The sequence below is a fragment of the Molothrus aeneus genome, chromosome 24, assembly GCF_037042795.1.
Source record: "Molothrus aeneus isolate 106 chromosome 24, BPBGC_Maene_1.0, whole genome shotgun sequence".
Classification (NCBI taxonomy): Eukaryota; Metazoa; Chordata; class Aves; order Passeriformes; family Icteridae; genus Molothrus; species Molothrus aeneus.
Window position 1 is genome coordinate 2162662 of NC_089669.1, and position 15656 is coordinate 2178317.

A 15656-nucleotide genomic window follows, 5' to 3' on the forward strand; every position below is an offset into this window, starting at 1 on the left:
AGTTTCAGCCTGGCCAGGGCAGTTTGGGTTCTACATCCCCATTCAGTGACGTTCCCCAGGGATGGGCAGGAACACGAGGCGGGGCTGGGAAAGCCTCCAGCAGCTCAGGGCGTCACCAAACTGTGTCCCCACACCTGGAGCAGGTGCCCAAGCCCCGGGCAGGTGCGGGGAGGGAGCAGCGAGGCCGGGCCGGCTCCAAAGCAGCCCCGAGGCGCTCGGGGGAAACCCGGGAGCGCTGGAGCGAGGAGGAGCAGAGCCTTTGTCCCGGCTGGGTGTGCCCTTCCTGGCATACAATTCCCAGATTAGCCCGAGCCGAGCTGCCAGCAGCTCCTGCGGCCCGTGACCGAGCTGGGAATGCTCTGAGGGCTGGGAATGTTCTGGGAGCGGGGAATGTTCTGGGATCTGGGGATGCTCTGAGGGCTGGGAATGCTGGCTGGGAATGCTCTCAGATCTGGGAATGCTGGCTGGGAATGTTCTGGGAGCTGGGAATGCTCTGAGGGCTGGGAATGCTCTCAGATCTGGGAATTTCTGAGGGCTGGGAATGTTCTGAGGGCTGGGAATGTTCCGGGGGCTGGGAATGTTCTGGGAGCTGGGAATGCTCTCAGATCTGGGAATGCTGGCTGGGAATGCTCTGGGATCTGGGAATTTCTGAGGGCTGGGAATGTTCTGGGGGCTGGGAATGTTCCTACGAGGGGTTGCACAGCAGATCCTCCCCTCCAAAGCGCCTCATGGGTCACTGCCAGACTTGCAAACGCCTCTAGATTTCAGCCCGAGGGGGGCTTTGCGCAGGATCGGCCCTCTGGCCATGGAAAGCCGCCATTCCCGTGGGGAATTCCTGACCCTGGCTGCCCTCAGCCAGCAGCACGCTCCTCCCGCAGGCAGGGACAGCCCGGCAGAGAGGAAAAAGCGATTTCCTTCGTCCTGTGCTCCTGCGGAGCCCGGAGCCAGCACGGGGGGACACCCCGGCGTGGGGACACCGCGGGAAAGGTGCCCTGTCCCCCTCGGGGCCCCCTCTGGGACAAACCTGGCCAACAACACAGGGCTGGCGTTTTCACCATTCTGGGATTTGCTGAGGGTGCAGGAGGTGAATCCGCCCACCCCCAAAAAAACCTGGAAAACCCCTTTGACCCGTCCCTCGCTGTCCCATCGTGCTGTCCCCGCTGTCCTCTGGCCCGGAGCTGGAGCCGGCGGTGTCTGCGCCTCCCGGCCGGGTTTGGCCCGGCTCAGCCCGGCTCGCCGGGAAGTCGGAGAGTGCCACCTGGTGCTCCGAGGAGATTCACAACCACGGAATCCTGGAATGGGTTGGAATGGACCTTAAAGCCCATCCAGCGCCATGGCAGGTGTGAAAAATGCGTGTTTTATGATTGGCTTTCGGCAAATATTAAAATGAATCTTTTATGTGTTGTGTTAGAAAGTGATGCTGTGGTAATTCTCTTAAGCAGAGTGTTAAATATAGTTTTAGGTTATAACAAATGTTAAAATAGAAACTATGCTATGTAAGATACTTTTTTTAAAGAAAGGACTCGCAGGAGATGGCAGCCACAGGACACCTGAATCTTTCAGAGAAAAAGAATTTATTGCTCATTATCAGAAGAAATTAACTTCTTCCTGCCTCGAAGGTGCTGTTAGGATTCAGAGGAAGAAGCTGACACTGCCCAGACAGAATCCTGTGTTTGAATGGAATTTATGCATCATGTGTGAGGTGTATGAATATGCAACAGGCTGTTGGTTTTAAGGGTTAATCCTTTGTTAACGCGGGTCCTTTTTCGGGCTCGTGCTGCCCAGAAAAAGGTACCCGGACATTTGTAACTCTTTGTCTTTATTGTCTCATATTGTCCTAATTCAATTTGTCCAAATTATTATTACTCTAATTATATCACTATTTTATAACCATTTTATTACTATTAAACAACTTTTAAAATTTTAAAAACAAGTGATTGGCGTTTTTCACAGCAGGGACACCTTCCACTGTCCCGGGCTGCTCCAACCCGGCCTTGGACACTGCCAGGGGCAGCCCCAGCTGCTCTGGGCACCCTGTTCCAGGGCCTGCCCACCCTCACCGGGAGGAATTTCTGCTGCAATCCTGTCTAGCCCTGCCCCTGGCAGGTAATTTCTCTCCTGGCTCGCCTCCTGAGCAGCAGCACACCCCAGGGGTTTGCAGGGCCCTCTGCAGCCCCACTCAGGAGCGGCTCCTCCCTTCCCATCCCATTCCTCGGGGCAGGAGCCTGCAGTGGAAACAGAGCCGGGCAGGGATGATGTCAGTGCTGACAGTGTCCAGCAGCTCCCTTCTGATGGAACTGACACCAGCAGCTGAGCTGGGAAAAAAACCTTTCCCTCTTCTCCCACCTTTCCCCCTCCTGGGGCCATTTCATCACCCAGAGCTCCTGGAATGCTCCGTGGCACGGGACAATGTGCCTGGCACCCATGGGCCAAGCACTCCCAAAAGCCAAGGGCTGCCCACACCTGACCAGCACATCCCAAGGTTATTCCCTCCTCAGCTGGGAGGGATGGAAGAACCTCCAGGACACCCCTGGGGCGCCAGGGCAGAGCTGGGATCAGTTTTGCTCCTGGTTCTCCATCCTTACACCTTTTCCAAGGCCTGGGACCCTCCTCAGAGCATTCTCCACTCTCCCCATCCTCTCACCCACCTCACCTGAAGCCCTTTGCTGTCTGCTCATGTTCCAGAGCCCCTTCTCTGGGGGCACCTCCGCTTCTGGGGGCCCTGCATCTTCACCTGACCAAAACAAGCCCAAAACAAAAGGACAGCGACTCCTCCGAGCTGTCACCTCCTCTCCCTCTGTGGGAATTCAACTTCTCTCAGGAATGGCTGAGAGAGGATCCTCATATTCCAGCTATTCCAAAGCCAAGGGACCCATTCCAGGCAAGAATCCCAAAAATCCCGGGGCAGAGCAGATCCTGCAGGGCGCTCAGAGCGCTCCTGCCGGACGGGAGATGAGATAATCGGCACTCGGGCTCTGCCCAGCCCCAGAGCTCCGCTGCTTATCTGGCATTCGCCAGCCCCGGCAGCCGCCCTGGCAGCGGCCCGAGGAGGGCAGGATACGCTCGGGCAGATTGTGAACCCTCCAGGGCCGAATCTCTCTCTCGAGATGCTGCGATTTCCCCAAAATCTCCGCGGATTTCGAATTCCCTGAGGCGCTTGGTGGGAGCCACCTCTGCCACCGGGGATTTTGGGTTTTTTTTTCCCCTTTGGATCGACACAAGTTTCCCTCCCAGGAAAAATCAACTCTCAAATCGTTACTTTAACCGGGCTCTGGGTTGGGGAACCTGGTAGAGGAGGAATTTCAGGTGCAGCCTTAAGGAAAAGCTCCTGGAGGAGCCAGGGAGGAGCCGAGGATGTCCGGGAGGGAGAATCTCCGAGGGTGGCACGGAGTGTGCGGTACCAGCCCAGCACTCGACACCCCCCAAGCCCCACAAGGGACCGCGAGATGCTTCAGCTTCCCCCGAGGAAACCCCAGAACCCCCCAAAAAATGCCCCGGAGCTCGGGGGTTGGTGCCTCTAGAGGGAGCTGAATAAATCTGAATAAAGCGCGGCTCTATCTATGGTCATTGGGGTTGGGTTTCTACTTGATTTTTTTTTTCCTCTTCTTCTTTTCCCTCCTCCTCCTCGGCCCCGCGCGCTTCCTTTGCCCGGGCAGGAGGCAGGAAGGGAGGCGGCCAGAGGGATGGAGCGGATCCCGGCAGGGATGCGGTAGCTCCCGGGATATCCCGACCCGCGGTGAGTGGGGTTTCGCCCCCATTTCCCCCTCCCCAGACTCTCCTGGCATGGGTTATGGGTCCTCCCCGTTCTCCGGGCCCGGCCGGCATGGGCAGGGATGGAGCGGCAGTGCGGGCTGCGGGAGGGGGGACAGGGACAAAGTGAGAAACCCCCGGTCCAGGGCTGGAGGTCCCGCTCCGGGCGGGTCGCTGCCCCAAAAAAGGAAATTTCTGTTTAACCGAATTTTCTCCAGCCGGGCGGTGACGGTGCCCGCGGCATCAGTCTCACAGCGCCCACAGGGCTCAGGGCAGGGGACACCGGTGGGCAGGGGACACCGGTGGGCAGGGGACACAGGTGGGCAGAGCTGTCCCCGCTGGGGATCGGGTGACACCCGTCCCGTCACGCCCGGGCGGTGACCCGGACACGGACACGGCGCCTGTGGCTGTGCTGGCCCCGCAGGGACCCCCGGGCACGGTTTGGGGGTGACCTTGGCTGGGTGGATGCTGGGGGTCCTGTGCCCACACTGGGTGCTGGGTGAGCAGACCCCGAACTGGGCAACTCCCAAACTGTGCGACCCCCAAACTGTTCAACCACTGAGCTGGGCAACCCTCAAACTGGGCAACCCCCAAACTGGGTAAACACCAAACTGGGCAACTCCCAAACTGGGTAAACACTGAACTGGGCAACTCCCAAACTGTGCGACCCCCAAACTGGGTAACCCTGAAACTGGGCAACCCCCAAACTGGGCAAACACCAAACTGGGCAACCCTCAAACTGGGTAAACACCAAACCGGGCAACCCTCAAACTGGGCAACCCCCAAACTGGGCAACCCCCAAACTGGGCAAACACCAAACTGGGCAAATGGCCCCAAATTGGGCAAACACCAAACTGGGCAAACACCAAACTGGGCAACCCCCAAACTGGGTAACCCTGAAACTGTGCGACCCCCAAACTGGGCAAACACCAAACTGGGCAACCCTCAAACTGGGTAAACACCAAACCAGGCAACCCTCAAACTGGGCAACCCCCAAACTGGGTAAACACCAAATGGGCAACCACCAAACTGGGCAAATGGCCCCAAACTGTTCAAACCCCGAATTAGGCAACCCCCAAACTGTTCAACCACCGAACTGGGCAATCTCCAAATGGCCCCAAACTTCCCAAATTTTGCTGCCCTGGGGCAGGGGCAGGAGCGGCCGGGCAGGGATGGGGTCAGGGATCCTGTGGGATCTCTGCCCTGCAGGGATCACTGCCAAGGCTCGTCCCAGGGGATTCTCCATCAATTTCATGGCATTCATAACACATCAGGGGGTGATTCCAGAGCCCCGTGGCTGGGCTCGGATATAGGGATTGCAGCTGCTTTTAACCCCTTGCAGCCTCCTACAGGGCCCTTGTAGGGTAGATGAGACCCTGCAGGCTCCCCTGAGACCTTCCCTTGAGCCCTGACTCAGATCTTGGAGAGTTTTCATTTCCTGCAGCCCCAGGCTGTCTCTGGGTGTTTGGGTGTCACCTCCTGGTTCACACCCTTGTTCCAGTAACAAAGGGGGAATGGGGAAGCTGGGAAGCAGGAGGAGCACGGGCAGCAGCTCTGGAAGCTGGAGAGGATGGCCTGGGGCACTCTGAGCCCTGCAGAGATGGGCAGTGAACTCTTTTGGGAGTCCACATGGGCATTTGGGGCCGGCAGAGGGTGATGACAGCAGTGACAGGGCTGCAGTATCACGTGTGACAGAGAAAACGGCGCGGCCAGGGCCCAGAAGGAAACCAAAACCAAAAGACACTGCAGGGCTTCAGAAATAAAACTCAAGTTGAAAATCGTGAGTCATCTGCCTCTGGGTTGGTTCCAGTGCTGCACAGGCAGCTCCAGGAAGTCCTCGCTCCTCACTCACTCATCCCAGGCAGGAAAAGTCCCTGTCACCCCTGGGCAGCCCTGGGTCACTGTGGGCACAGCCCTCTGCCCCACAGGCTGAGCTGGAAAAGCTCCAGGGGCTCCTGAGCTCTTTGCTGTGTGCACCCACACCCTGCCCAGCATCTTGTGCCACCTGAGCAGGGGCACTGCCGGGTACAGAGGAGATTCCCACCATTCCCGCAGCTCCAAGGAGCTGCTCCCAGCTTGGGAACAGCTCTGAGTCCTCCCAGTGCAGGTGGGCTCGGCCACAGGCTGGGATGGCAGAGGGGGAAGCACAGGAAGCTCCTGAGTGGAGGAGATGGACACCTTCCAAGGGATCTGCACCACCCCAAAGCATGGACACCATCCAGGGGATCTGCACCATCCCAAGGGATCTGCACCATCCCAAGGGATCTGCACCATCCCAAGGGATCTGCACCACCCCAAAGCATGGACACCATCCAAGGGATCTGCACCATCCCAAGGGATCTGCACCATCCCAAGGGATCTGCACTATCCCAAAGCATGGACACCATCCAGGGGATCTGTACATCCCAGGGGATCTGCACCATCCCAAGGGGATCTGCACCATCCAAGGGATCTGCACTATCCCAGGGGATCTGCACCATCCAAGGGATCTGCACCATCCCAAAGCATGGACACCATCCAGGGGATCTGCACCATCCCAAGGGATCTGCACCATCCCAAGGGATCTGCACCACCCCAAAGCATGGACACCATCCAGGGGATCTGCACCATCCCAAGGGGATCTGCACCATCCCAAGGGATCTGCACCACCCCAAAGCATGGACACCATCCAGGGGATCTGTACATCCCAGGGGATCTGCACCATCCCAAGGGGATCTGCACCATCCCAAGGGATCTGCACCATCCAAGGGATCTGCACCACCCCAAAGCATGGACACCATCCAGGGGATCTGCACCATCCCAAGGGGATCTGCACCATCCCAAGGGATCTGCACCACCCCAAAGCATGGACACCATCCAAGGGATCTGCACCATCCCAAGGGATCTGCACCATCCCAAGGGATCTGCACCACCCCAAAGCATGGACACCATCCAGGGGATCTGTACATCCCAGGGGATCTGCACCATCCCAAGGGGATCTGCACCATCCCAAGGGATCTGCACCATCCCAAGGGATCTGCACCATCCAAGGGATCTGCACCACCCCAAAGCATGGACACCATCCAGGGGATCTGCACCATCCCAAGGGGATCTGCACCATCCCAAGGGATCTGCACCATCCCAAGGGGATCTGCACCATCCCAGGGGATCTGCACATCCCAGGACAAGGAATTCTGTGATTCTGAGAGCCAGGAGAGGCAGCTCTGCAGCTGATCTGGGCCAGTGGCCGGCAGCTCTCGCCAGAGATTTACCCCTGGTCGCAGCTGATGATCCTCATTGCATTCTCAGCTCTGCCTTGGATGGGGATGTTTGAATCTGGGGAGGAAGGGGGCAATCCTGTCCTCCCATTGTCAGAGTGTAGGAAAAATCAGCATTTCCATCCTGGCCACTAGGCTCAGGCCCCTATGCAGCTGTGCAGGACCTCGTGCTTCTCCCAGCTTTGCAGTTCCACAGAAATGAGCTGTACTTCCTGCCTCCCATTTCTTTTTCCTTCTGAACAATCTCCAGTGTGAAGCCCTGAGCTTGAACCACCTTGTGCACTTCTCCCATACCCATGGGTGGTTATTTATTCCTACCCAGCACTTCTTTATTTTTGACCAGGATGCAATTTAAATTTTGGGGTGTCAGGAATTGTATTTCAGGCTTGGTGCAGATGAGGAAAATCCTCATCTGCACCAAGCCTGTACTTTCCATCCCACAGAAATGAGCTGTACTTCCTGCCTCCCATTTCTTTTTCATTCTGAACAATCTCCAGTGTGAAGCCCTGAGCTTGAACCACCTTGTGCACTTCTCCCATACCCATGGGTGGTTATTTATCCCTACCCAGCACTTCTTTATTTTTGACCAGGATACAATTTAAATTTTGGGGTGTCAGGAATTGTATTTCAGGCTTGGTGCAGATGAGGAAAATCCTGGGTTCAGCCCTGTGGAAGTGAGGGCTGGGAATGTGCTCTGGAATGTCAGACAGCAGCAAGGAGCTGCCCTGATCCCATTAATCCTGATAGGAACTTTGTGGCCTCAAGGAGCTCTGATGAGCCCTGAACTACAGGTTTAGGACACCTGTGAACTTCAGGGAAAAGATGAGCTTTGTGTTTAGTTCCCATTTATTTAATTTTCTTATTTTCTGAGAGGGGAAATGTAAAGAACAAAGGGAATTAGAGGAAATTGTGGAGTCCTGGAGGAAATCAGGGCTCATCTCCTGAAGATGTTATCAGGCAGCTCAGTGTGGTCACAAGCCAGGGAGCCTCAGAGCTGCTGGAATTTTTTTTTCTGGGCTTTTGGAAAGCTCTGTGGTCTGGGCTGGGGAGGAGCTGGTGCGGCCCACAGCTTTTGGAAGCAGTAGGGAAGTCCATTAGCGGTGTGAGGTCTCTTTTAGTAACATCAGCAATGATATTCCCTCATAGAAAGGGGAATCAGGGAAGTCAGAGGGGAGCCAGTGCACTCCAACTCCTCCTGTGGGTACAGAATGAGTGTGCTGCAAGGGCGGAGCCAGCCCTGGCAGAGATAAAATCAGAGCGCGCTGATCCAAAATCAGAGCGCGCTGATCCTCGGGCTGTGAGGGACCAGAGGGCTCCTCCAGGCACTCACCATCTCCATCCCCCTTCCAGGTGAAGCTGCTATCCCCAGATCGCTCTGCAATGGCCTCAGGGAATGAGGGGAATGAGGGGAATGAGGGGAATGAGGGACGCCGGGGGAGCCACGGCCTCAGTTCAGGTAAAGGGTTCTGGGGGGCTCTGGGCGCTCCCCTCCTCTTCAAACCTTTGGTTTTTAATTCATTTCCCTGCTGTGTTCCTTTGGCAAGGTTGGGATTTCCTGTCTCCGGGGCTTTTTGCAAGGCTGGGGTAACAGATCAGCTCTGTAAGGAGCGGGACTGAACCCGGAGGTGCTCAGCGCTTTTGGGACATGCTGGGGGCTCGGAGCATCCTGGTCTAGAGGGAGGTGTCCCTGGGTGGAACAGGGCGAGGTTAGAGGTTATTTTGTTATTTTCCACCCAAAATAACCAAGGATTGTGTGCTTGGCATTGGATGGTCGGGGTGGGCAGCAAGGTGGGATCGGAGGCATGGAGAGAACAAAGTGCTGGGAGCTGTCTGGTGTTGTGCCTTTCCTTCCCCGAGCATGAGAGAGTGGGGGGTGTTTGGGCTTGAAATCACAGAGGAAAACACAGATCTCAGGCAGTCTGGGTGGCCTTGGGGTGACACCAGGTCCTGTGTGCCCTGGCAGGGCAGTGGTGACAGGCTGGGAGCAGGGCCACTGTCCCCATGTGAGCCCAGCCCTGCCCTGCCCTGGTTCATGGGTGAAACTGGGAATGGGCTGGCAGGAAATCCCTCAGCGGGTGAAGGGTGGGGCACGGGGACTCCTGGTGCTGCTGGGCATGTGAGGAGGGTAAATCACACACAGAGCAGACATGGAGCAGACATGGAGCAGTTCCTCCCTTCCAGAGATCCCTGAGCAGCTCCAAACCTCCCCGCGGCACTGCTGGCACTGGGAACCCACCAGGGAAACCCCGATCCAGATCCCTTGGGTGGGAGAGATCCCATGAAAATCCCAATGGGAATAGCAGCTGTGGGAAGGGGGAATGTGTCCTCCTGTCCTGTTCTGAAAAATAGCTCCATCGATTTTTTTTTTTTTTGTTTTGGCGCAGAGATTTCCTTTCCTCTTGTGTCTGGCTGAGTGTTTTGCCCTTCACTTCCTGCAGCTCTGACTCAAGTTGGTTTCATTTTCTTGCTCTCCCCTTGGAATGTCAGACACTACAGTTCTGAAAAAGTGAAAGAGAGGGGAAACCTGGAGGTTTGCCACCAAACAAACCCCTCTCTGGAAACAGAAAATAACCCCTGGAAAAGTGACAGGAGCTGTCCTTTCCCTTCGGCTCTGCTGGTGTCACCCGGGCACAGCAGGTCCAGCCAGGACAAGGAGCAGCTGGCAAAGCCTGTGAGGAGGGTTTGGTGTGGTTTGAGGTTTGGGGATGGGGTTTGTGGGGCAGCACTGCCAGCACAGCTGTGCCCTCACTTCCCAGCCCTGGGCAGGAAGATCTCAGGATGGAAATGCAGATTCTGGAGAGCTGCGTGGCCAGTCTGGATTTCTGGGATTTCTGGGATGGTGGGACAGGGTTTGGTGCTCCTGGTCCCTGTGGGGTCACTCAGTGGGGCTGTGGGAGCCACTGTCCCTCTCCAGGGGCTTCTGGAGCAGCTCAAACCGAGCTCTAATCCAGGACATCCCGTGGGGACTTTCCCTGGAGCTGTGGAATGTGTGTGATGAGGGATCTGTCACTGTGGGGCTGAAATGCTCCCTGGGGCAGGGACGCTGCTCCTGGCTGTGTCCCTGAGCAGTGTGGGGACAGGGACACCTGTGTGGGTCTGGAAAGGGTTGTGTGGGGACATGTGTGGGTCTGGAGAAGGTTCTGTGGGTGTAGGGACACCTGTGTGGGTCTGGAGAGGGTTGTGTGGGGACAGGGATACACGTGTTGGTCTGGAGAAGGTTGTATGGAGACAAGGACAAATGTGTGGGTCTGGAGATAGTTCTGTGGGTGTAGGGACATCTGTGTGGGTCTGGAGATGGTTCTGTCATGACATGTGTGGGTCTGGAGGAGGTTCTGTGGAAATGGCCTCTTCCAAACCTGAGAATGGAGAGAGATGAGCACGTGCCCTGAGCTTTGTCCCTGCTGGCCCTGCAGAAGGCCGCGTGGCGGAGGAGGCTGAGAAGGCGTTCTGGAGAGGGTTGTGAGGGTGCAGAGACGCGTGTGTGGGTCTGGAGAAGGTTCTGTGGTGGCATGTGTGGGGTCAGGAGAAGGTTCTGTGGTGGCATGTGTGTGTCTGGAGAAGGTTCTATGGGTGTAGGGACACCTGTGTGGGTCTGGAGAAGGTTCTGTGGGTGTAGGGACACCTGTGTGTGTGTCTGGAGGAGGTTCTGTGGGAATGTCTCTCTTCCAAACCTGAGAATGGAGAGAGATGGCCTGCTCTCTGTCCCTCTGGCCCCGCAGAAGGCCACGTGGCAAAGGAGGCTGAGGAGGTGTTCCGCAGCTACGCCTTCTACCGCTACCAGCAGGAGCGCCAGGAGCGCGGCGCGGAGCTGCCGCCCGACCCCGAGATCGAGCAGATCCAGCAGAACCTGGCGAGGTGAATCCCTGCTCCTACCCCTCTCCACGAGCCAGGCCGTGCTCCAGAGCCTGGCTTGACTCCCCCTGTCCCCCCAGCACGGGCAGCCAGGTGGGGCGGCGCCTGGCCATCATCGGGGACGACATCTACGAGCGCTACGACGCCGAGTTCCGCACCATGCTGGAGAGCCTGCAGCCCACCCGCGACAACGCCTACAAGCACTTCACCAAAATTGCCTCCAGGTAAAGCCTGGGAGCTCCTGGGGTGGGCTGGGGGTTCCCCGTGCAGGAGAAGGGGAGGGGAGGTCGGGTGTGGTCGGTGCTGTTGGTTAAACCCACGCTCTGTCTGAGGTTCACCCTCCAGCCCTGCGAGCTTCCCGGGGTTGTTCCTGTGTCTTCTGCCTGTCTGCTCCTCCTCCTGTGCAATGCTGCTGTCCTTGTGCCCTCCCAGGCCTTGCCCAGCACCTGGGGTCCCTCAGGGGATGTCCCTGGGTGCCTGTCCCAGCTGCCCCTTGGGGACACAACCAGCTCCTGCTGTCCCCTGCTCCAGGCTGGGACATCCCAGGGAACAACCCCAGCCACAGGCTGTGGAGGTGGGATGGTCACAGAAATCATGGACTCGTGGAATGGTTGGGTTGGAGGGACCTTGAAGACCATCTCTGTCCAACCCCTGCCATGGGCAGGATGCCACACACGAGATGAGGTGGCTCAGAGTCCCCACCCAAGCTGGTCCTCATGGACACCTCGGTATGGGGGCTGCTTCACGGGCTGCTAGAGCCTGCAGGGGACACCCAGAGCCTGCAGATGACACCCAGAGCCTGCAGGTGACACCCAGAGCCTGCAGGGGACACCCAGAGCCTGCAGGGGACACCCAGAGCCTGCAGATGACACCCAGAGCCTGCAGGTGACACCCAGAGCCTGCAGGAGACACCCAGAGCTTGCAGATGACACCCAGAGCCTGCAGGGGACACCCAGAGCCTGCAGATGACACCCAGAGCCTGCAGGGGACACCCAGAGCCTGCAGGTGACACCCAGAGCCTGCAGGAGACACCCAGAGCTTGCAGATGACACCCAGAGCCTGCAGGGGACACCCAGAGCCTGCAGATGACACCCAGAGCCTGCAGGGGACACCCAGAGCCTGCAGGTGACACCCAGAGCCTGCAGGGGACACCCAGAGCCTGCAGGTGACACCCAGAGCCTGCAGGGGACACCCAGAGCTTGCAGATGACACCCAGAGCCTGCAGGTGACACCCAGAGCCTGCAGGGGACACCCAGAGCCTGCAGGGGACACCCAGAGCTTGCAGATGACACCCAGAGCTTGCAGATGACACCCAGAGCCTGCAGGGGACACCCAGAGCCTCCTGCAGGTGACACCCAGAGCCTGCAGGTGACACCCAGAGCTTGCAGGTGACACCCAGAGCCTGCAGGGGACACCCAGAGCCTGCAGGGGACACCCAGAGCCTCCTGCAGGTGACACCCAGAGCCTGCAGATGACACCCAGAGCCTGCAGGGGACACCCAGAGCCTCCTGCAGGGGACACCCAGAGCCTCCTGCAGGGGACACCCAGAGCCTCCTGCAGGTGACAGCCACCCAAAGCACAGTGACAGATGAGGGCACAGACCTGGAAACCTTCCTGCCAGGACTTCCCAGGGAAGTTTGCATTGAGGAGACACCAAGGGGTTCTGTCTGCAGGGAAATGCCCACCCCAGTCAGGCAGGACGGGTCTCTGGGCTCCTGTCACTGCTCCAAACACCTCTGGCTGTGACAGCCCTGTCCCTGTGCCCTCTGCTCGGTGTTTGTGTCTAACTCCTTCTTTTCTCCAGTGTTTAACTCCTTCCTTTCTGTCCTTTTCCTGCTCACCTGGCCTGGCAGCCACACTGGCTGAGGCGGCAACACACACAGGTAAATTAACCCCTGTCCTTGTCCTTGTCACACTCAGGAAAATTAAATTAACCCCTGTCCCTGTCCTTGTCACACTCAGGTAAATTAACCCTTGTCACACTCAGGTAAATTTGCAAATTGCTGCAGAGCCACATTTTTCCCAGGAATGTTTGGATTCCCATGGAAAATTCTGAGTGCAGCTCCATTTCTGAGTCACCTCTCTGAACTCCCATGAAAAGATTTTCTATAATATCCAACCTAAGCTTTTCCTGGTACAATCTGGGGCCATTTCCTCAATGTTGACTGCACTGCTCAAGATTCCCCAGCTTGTTCCAAGGCTGGCCAACCCTTCCAGAGGGAAAAATTTCCAATAATATCCAACCTAAGCTTTTCCTGGTACAATCTGGGGCCATTTCCTCTTGTTTTGACCACACTGCTTGAGATCTCCTGGGCTGGACAACTTTTGCAATGACTAGATTTTCCCAAATATCCAAACTAAATGTTTCCTGGTACTACTTGGGGCTATTTCCTCAATCCTGATCATTTTGCTCAAGATCCTCCAGCTTGGCCAACCCTTCCAGAGGAAAAAAATTTCCTAATATCCAGCCTAAGCTTTTCCTGGTACAATTTTGGGCCATTTCCTCAATCTTGACTGCACTGCTCAAGATTCCCCAGTGTAGGCAGCAGTTCCAAAGCTGGGCAACCCTTCCAGAGAAAAAAAATGCTGTAATATAAAACCTAAGCTTTTCCTGGTAAAATTTTGGGCCGTTTCCTCAATCCTGATCATTTTGCTCAAGATCCTTCAGCTTGGCCAACCCTTCCAGAGGGAAAAAATTCCAATAATATCCAACCTAAGCTTTTCCTGGTACAATCTGGGGCCATTTCCTCAATGTTGACTGCACTGCTCAAGATTCCCCAGTGTAGGCTGGCCAACCCTGCCAGAGAAGAAAATTTCCAATAATATCCAACTTAAGCTTTTCCTGGTACAATCTGGGGCTGTTTCCTCAGTCTTGACTGCACTTCTCAAGATTCCCTGGTGTAGGCAGCTGTTCCAAGGCTGGCCAACCCTTCCAGAGAAAAGATTGTCCCAAATATCCAACCTAAGCTTTTCCTGGTCCAATCTGGGGCCATTTCCTCAATGTTGACTGCACTGCTCAAGATTCCCCAGCTTGTTCCAAGGCTGACCAACCCTTCCAGAGGGAAAAAATTCCAATAATATCCAACCTAAGCTTTTCCTGGTGCAATCTGGGGCCATTTCCTCAATGCCGACCCCGCTGCTCGCGCTCCCCTGGCCTGGCCAGCTCCGAGCAGCGAGCTCAGGGCAGGAATTCAGGCATCACCTGGGTTTTTTTTTTTTGCAGCCTGTTTGAGAGCGGCATCAACTGGGGCCGCGTGATCGCCCTGATGGCCTTCGGGTACCGCCTGGCCATGCACGTGTGGCAGCGCGGGGTCAGCGGGTTCCTGTGCCGCATCGCGGGCTACGTGGGGGAGTTCATGCTGCAGCACCGCATCGCCCGCTGGATCGTGCAGCAGGGAGGATGGGTGAGAGGGGCAGCCCAGGGGGCAGCTCTGGGGCAGCTCGGGGCAGCTCGGGGCAGGTTTGGGGCAGCTCGGGGCAGCTCTGGGGGCAGGTTTGGGGCAGCTCTGGGGAGGTTTGGGGGCAGCTCTGGGGCAGCTCTGGGCAGGTTTGGGGCAGCTCTGGGCAGGTTTGGGGGCAGGTTTGGGGCAGCTCTGGGCAGGTTTGGGGGCAGGTTTGGGGCAGCTCTGGGCAGGTTTGGGGGCAGGTTTGGGGCAGCTCGGGGCAGGTTTGGGGCAGGTTTGGGGTAGCTCTGGGGGCAGGTTTGGGGCAGCTCTCTGGGCAGGTTTGGGCAGCTCTGGGCAGGTTTGGGGCAGCTCAGGGGGCAGATTTGGGGCAGGTTTGGGGACAGCTTTGAGACAGCTTTGGGGGCAGAGGATGTGTTTGGGGGCAGCTTTGGAGGTAGGGGTGGGTTTGGGGCAGTTTTGGGGGCAGGTAGCAGGGTTTGAGGGCAGCTTTGGGGGCAGGTTTGGGGCAGCTCTGAGGCAGGTTTGGGGCAGGTTTTGGAGCAGTTTTGGGGGCAGGGTTTTGGGTTACAGGGGCCAGGACAGCTGGGGTAGTCAGGGATTGGGGGTCAGGAGCTGAGGTTTGGGGTCCAGGACACTGCCAGGACTGACCCCGCCCGTGTCCCCTCCCTGGCAGGAGGCCGTGCAGAACCTGGACAATGTTTATGTGAAGTACCTGCTGGTGGCAGCCGTGGTGGTGGTGCTGGGGCACCTGGTGCTGCGGCGCTTCTTCACCCCCTGAGGGGGGCACCCAGCACCCCCTGCTCTGCCCCACACCCAGGAACCCCCAGGAGAGAGCATGGCTGGGGGCTGGGAGCCTCCTGCTGCAGGGCCTGGGGGCTCTGCACCCCCAGGAGAGGACTGGGGACAGGGGGGGCTCTGCTTTGTTGGGTTTGACGCCTCAAAAAGGTGCTGAGATGGGGCATCTCTGGGAAATGACATCTCTAGGAGGGGGTGTCTCTGGGACAGGACAGCTCTGGGATAGATTGTCTCTGGGATGGTGACATCCTTGGGATAGGGCATCTTTGGAATGGGACATCTCTGGGATGAGGCATCTCTGGGAGGGGACATCTCTGGGATAGGGCATCTCTGGGAGGGGACATCTCTGGGATGGGACATCTCTGGGATAGGGTGTCTCTGGGAGGGGACATTTCTGGGAAGGGGCATCCCTGGGATAGGACATCTCTGGGATGGGACATCTCTGGGATAGGGTGTCTCTGGGAGGGGACATCCCTGGCTGTCCCCCTGGCTGCTCAGGAGGAGCAGAGGGGTGTGACAATGCCCCAGTGGCAGCGTGTGACAATGCCCGTGTGTGCCCCTGCTGGGTCCTGTGCCCCTGGGGCAGGAGCAGAGC

The 15656-nt window shown here is 57.4% G+C and overlaps 1 protein-coding gene across 1 annotated transcript; it reads left to right on the forward strand.

Annotated features, from left to right (window-relative positions):
• The first annotated feature begins 3631 nt into the window (after nucleotides 1-3631).
• On the forward strand, nucleotides 3632-15380 carry BAK1 (BCL2 antagonist/killer 1). The gene is made up of 6 exons (XM_066565327.1): nucleotides 3632-3736; nucleotides 8358-8463; nucleotides 10727-10862; nucleotides 10940-11083; nucleotides 14083-14263; nucleotides 14940-15380. Exons 2-6 carry the CDS (start codon nucleotides 8388-8390, stop codon nucleotides 15042-15044), a joined length of 642 nt encoding a protein of 213 aa, XP_066421424.1. The 5' UTR covers nucleotides 3632-3736; nucleotides 8358-8387; the 3' UTR covers nucleotides 15045-15380.
• The last annotated feature ends 276 nt before the right edge of the window (nucleotides 15381-15656 follow it).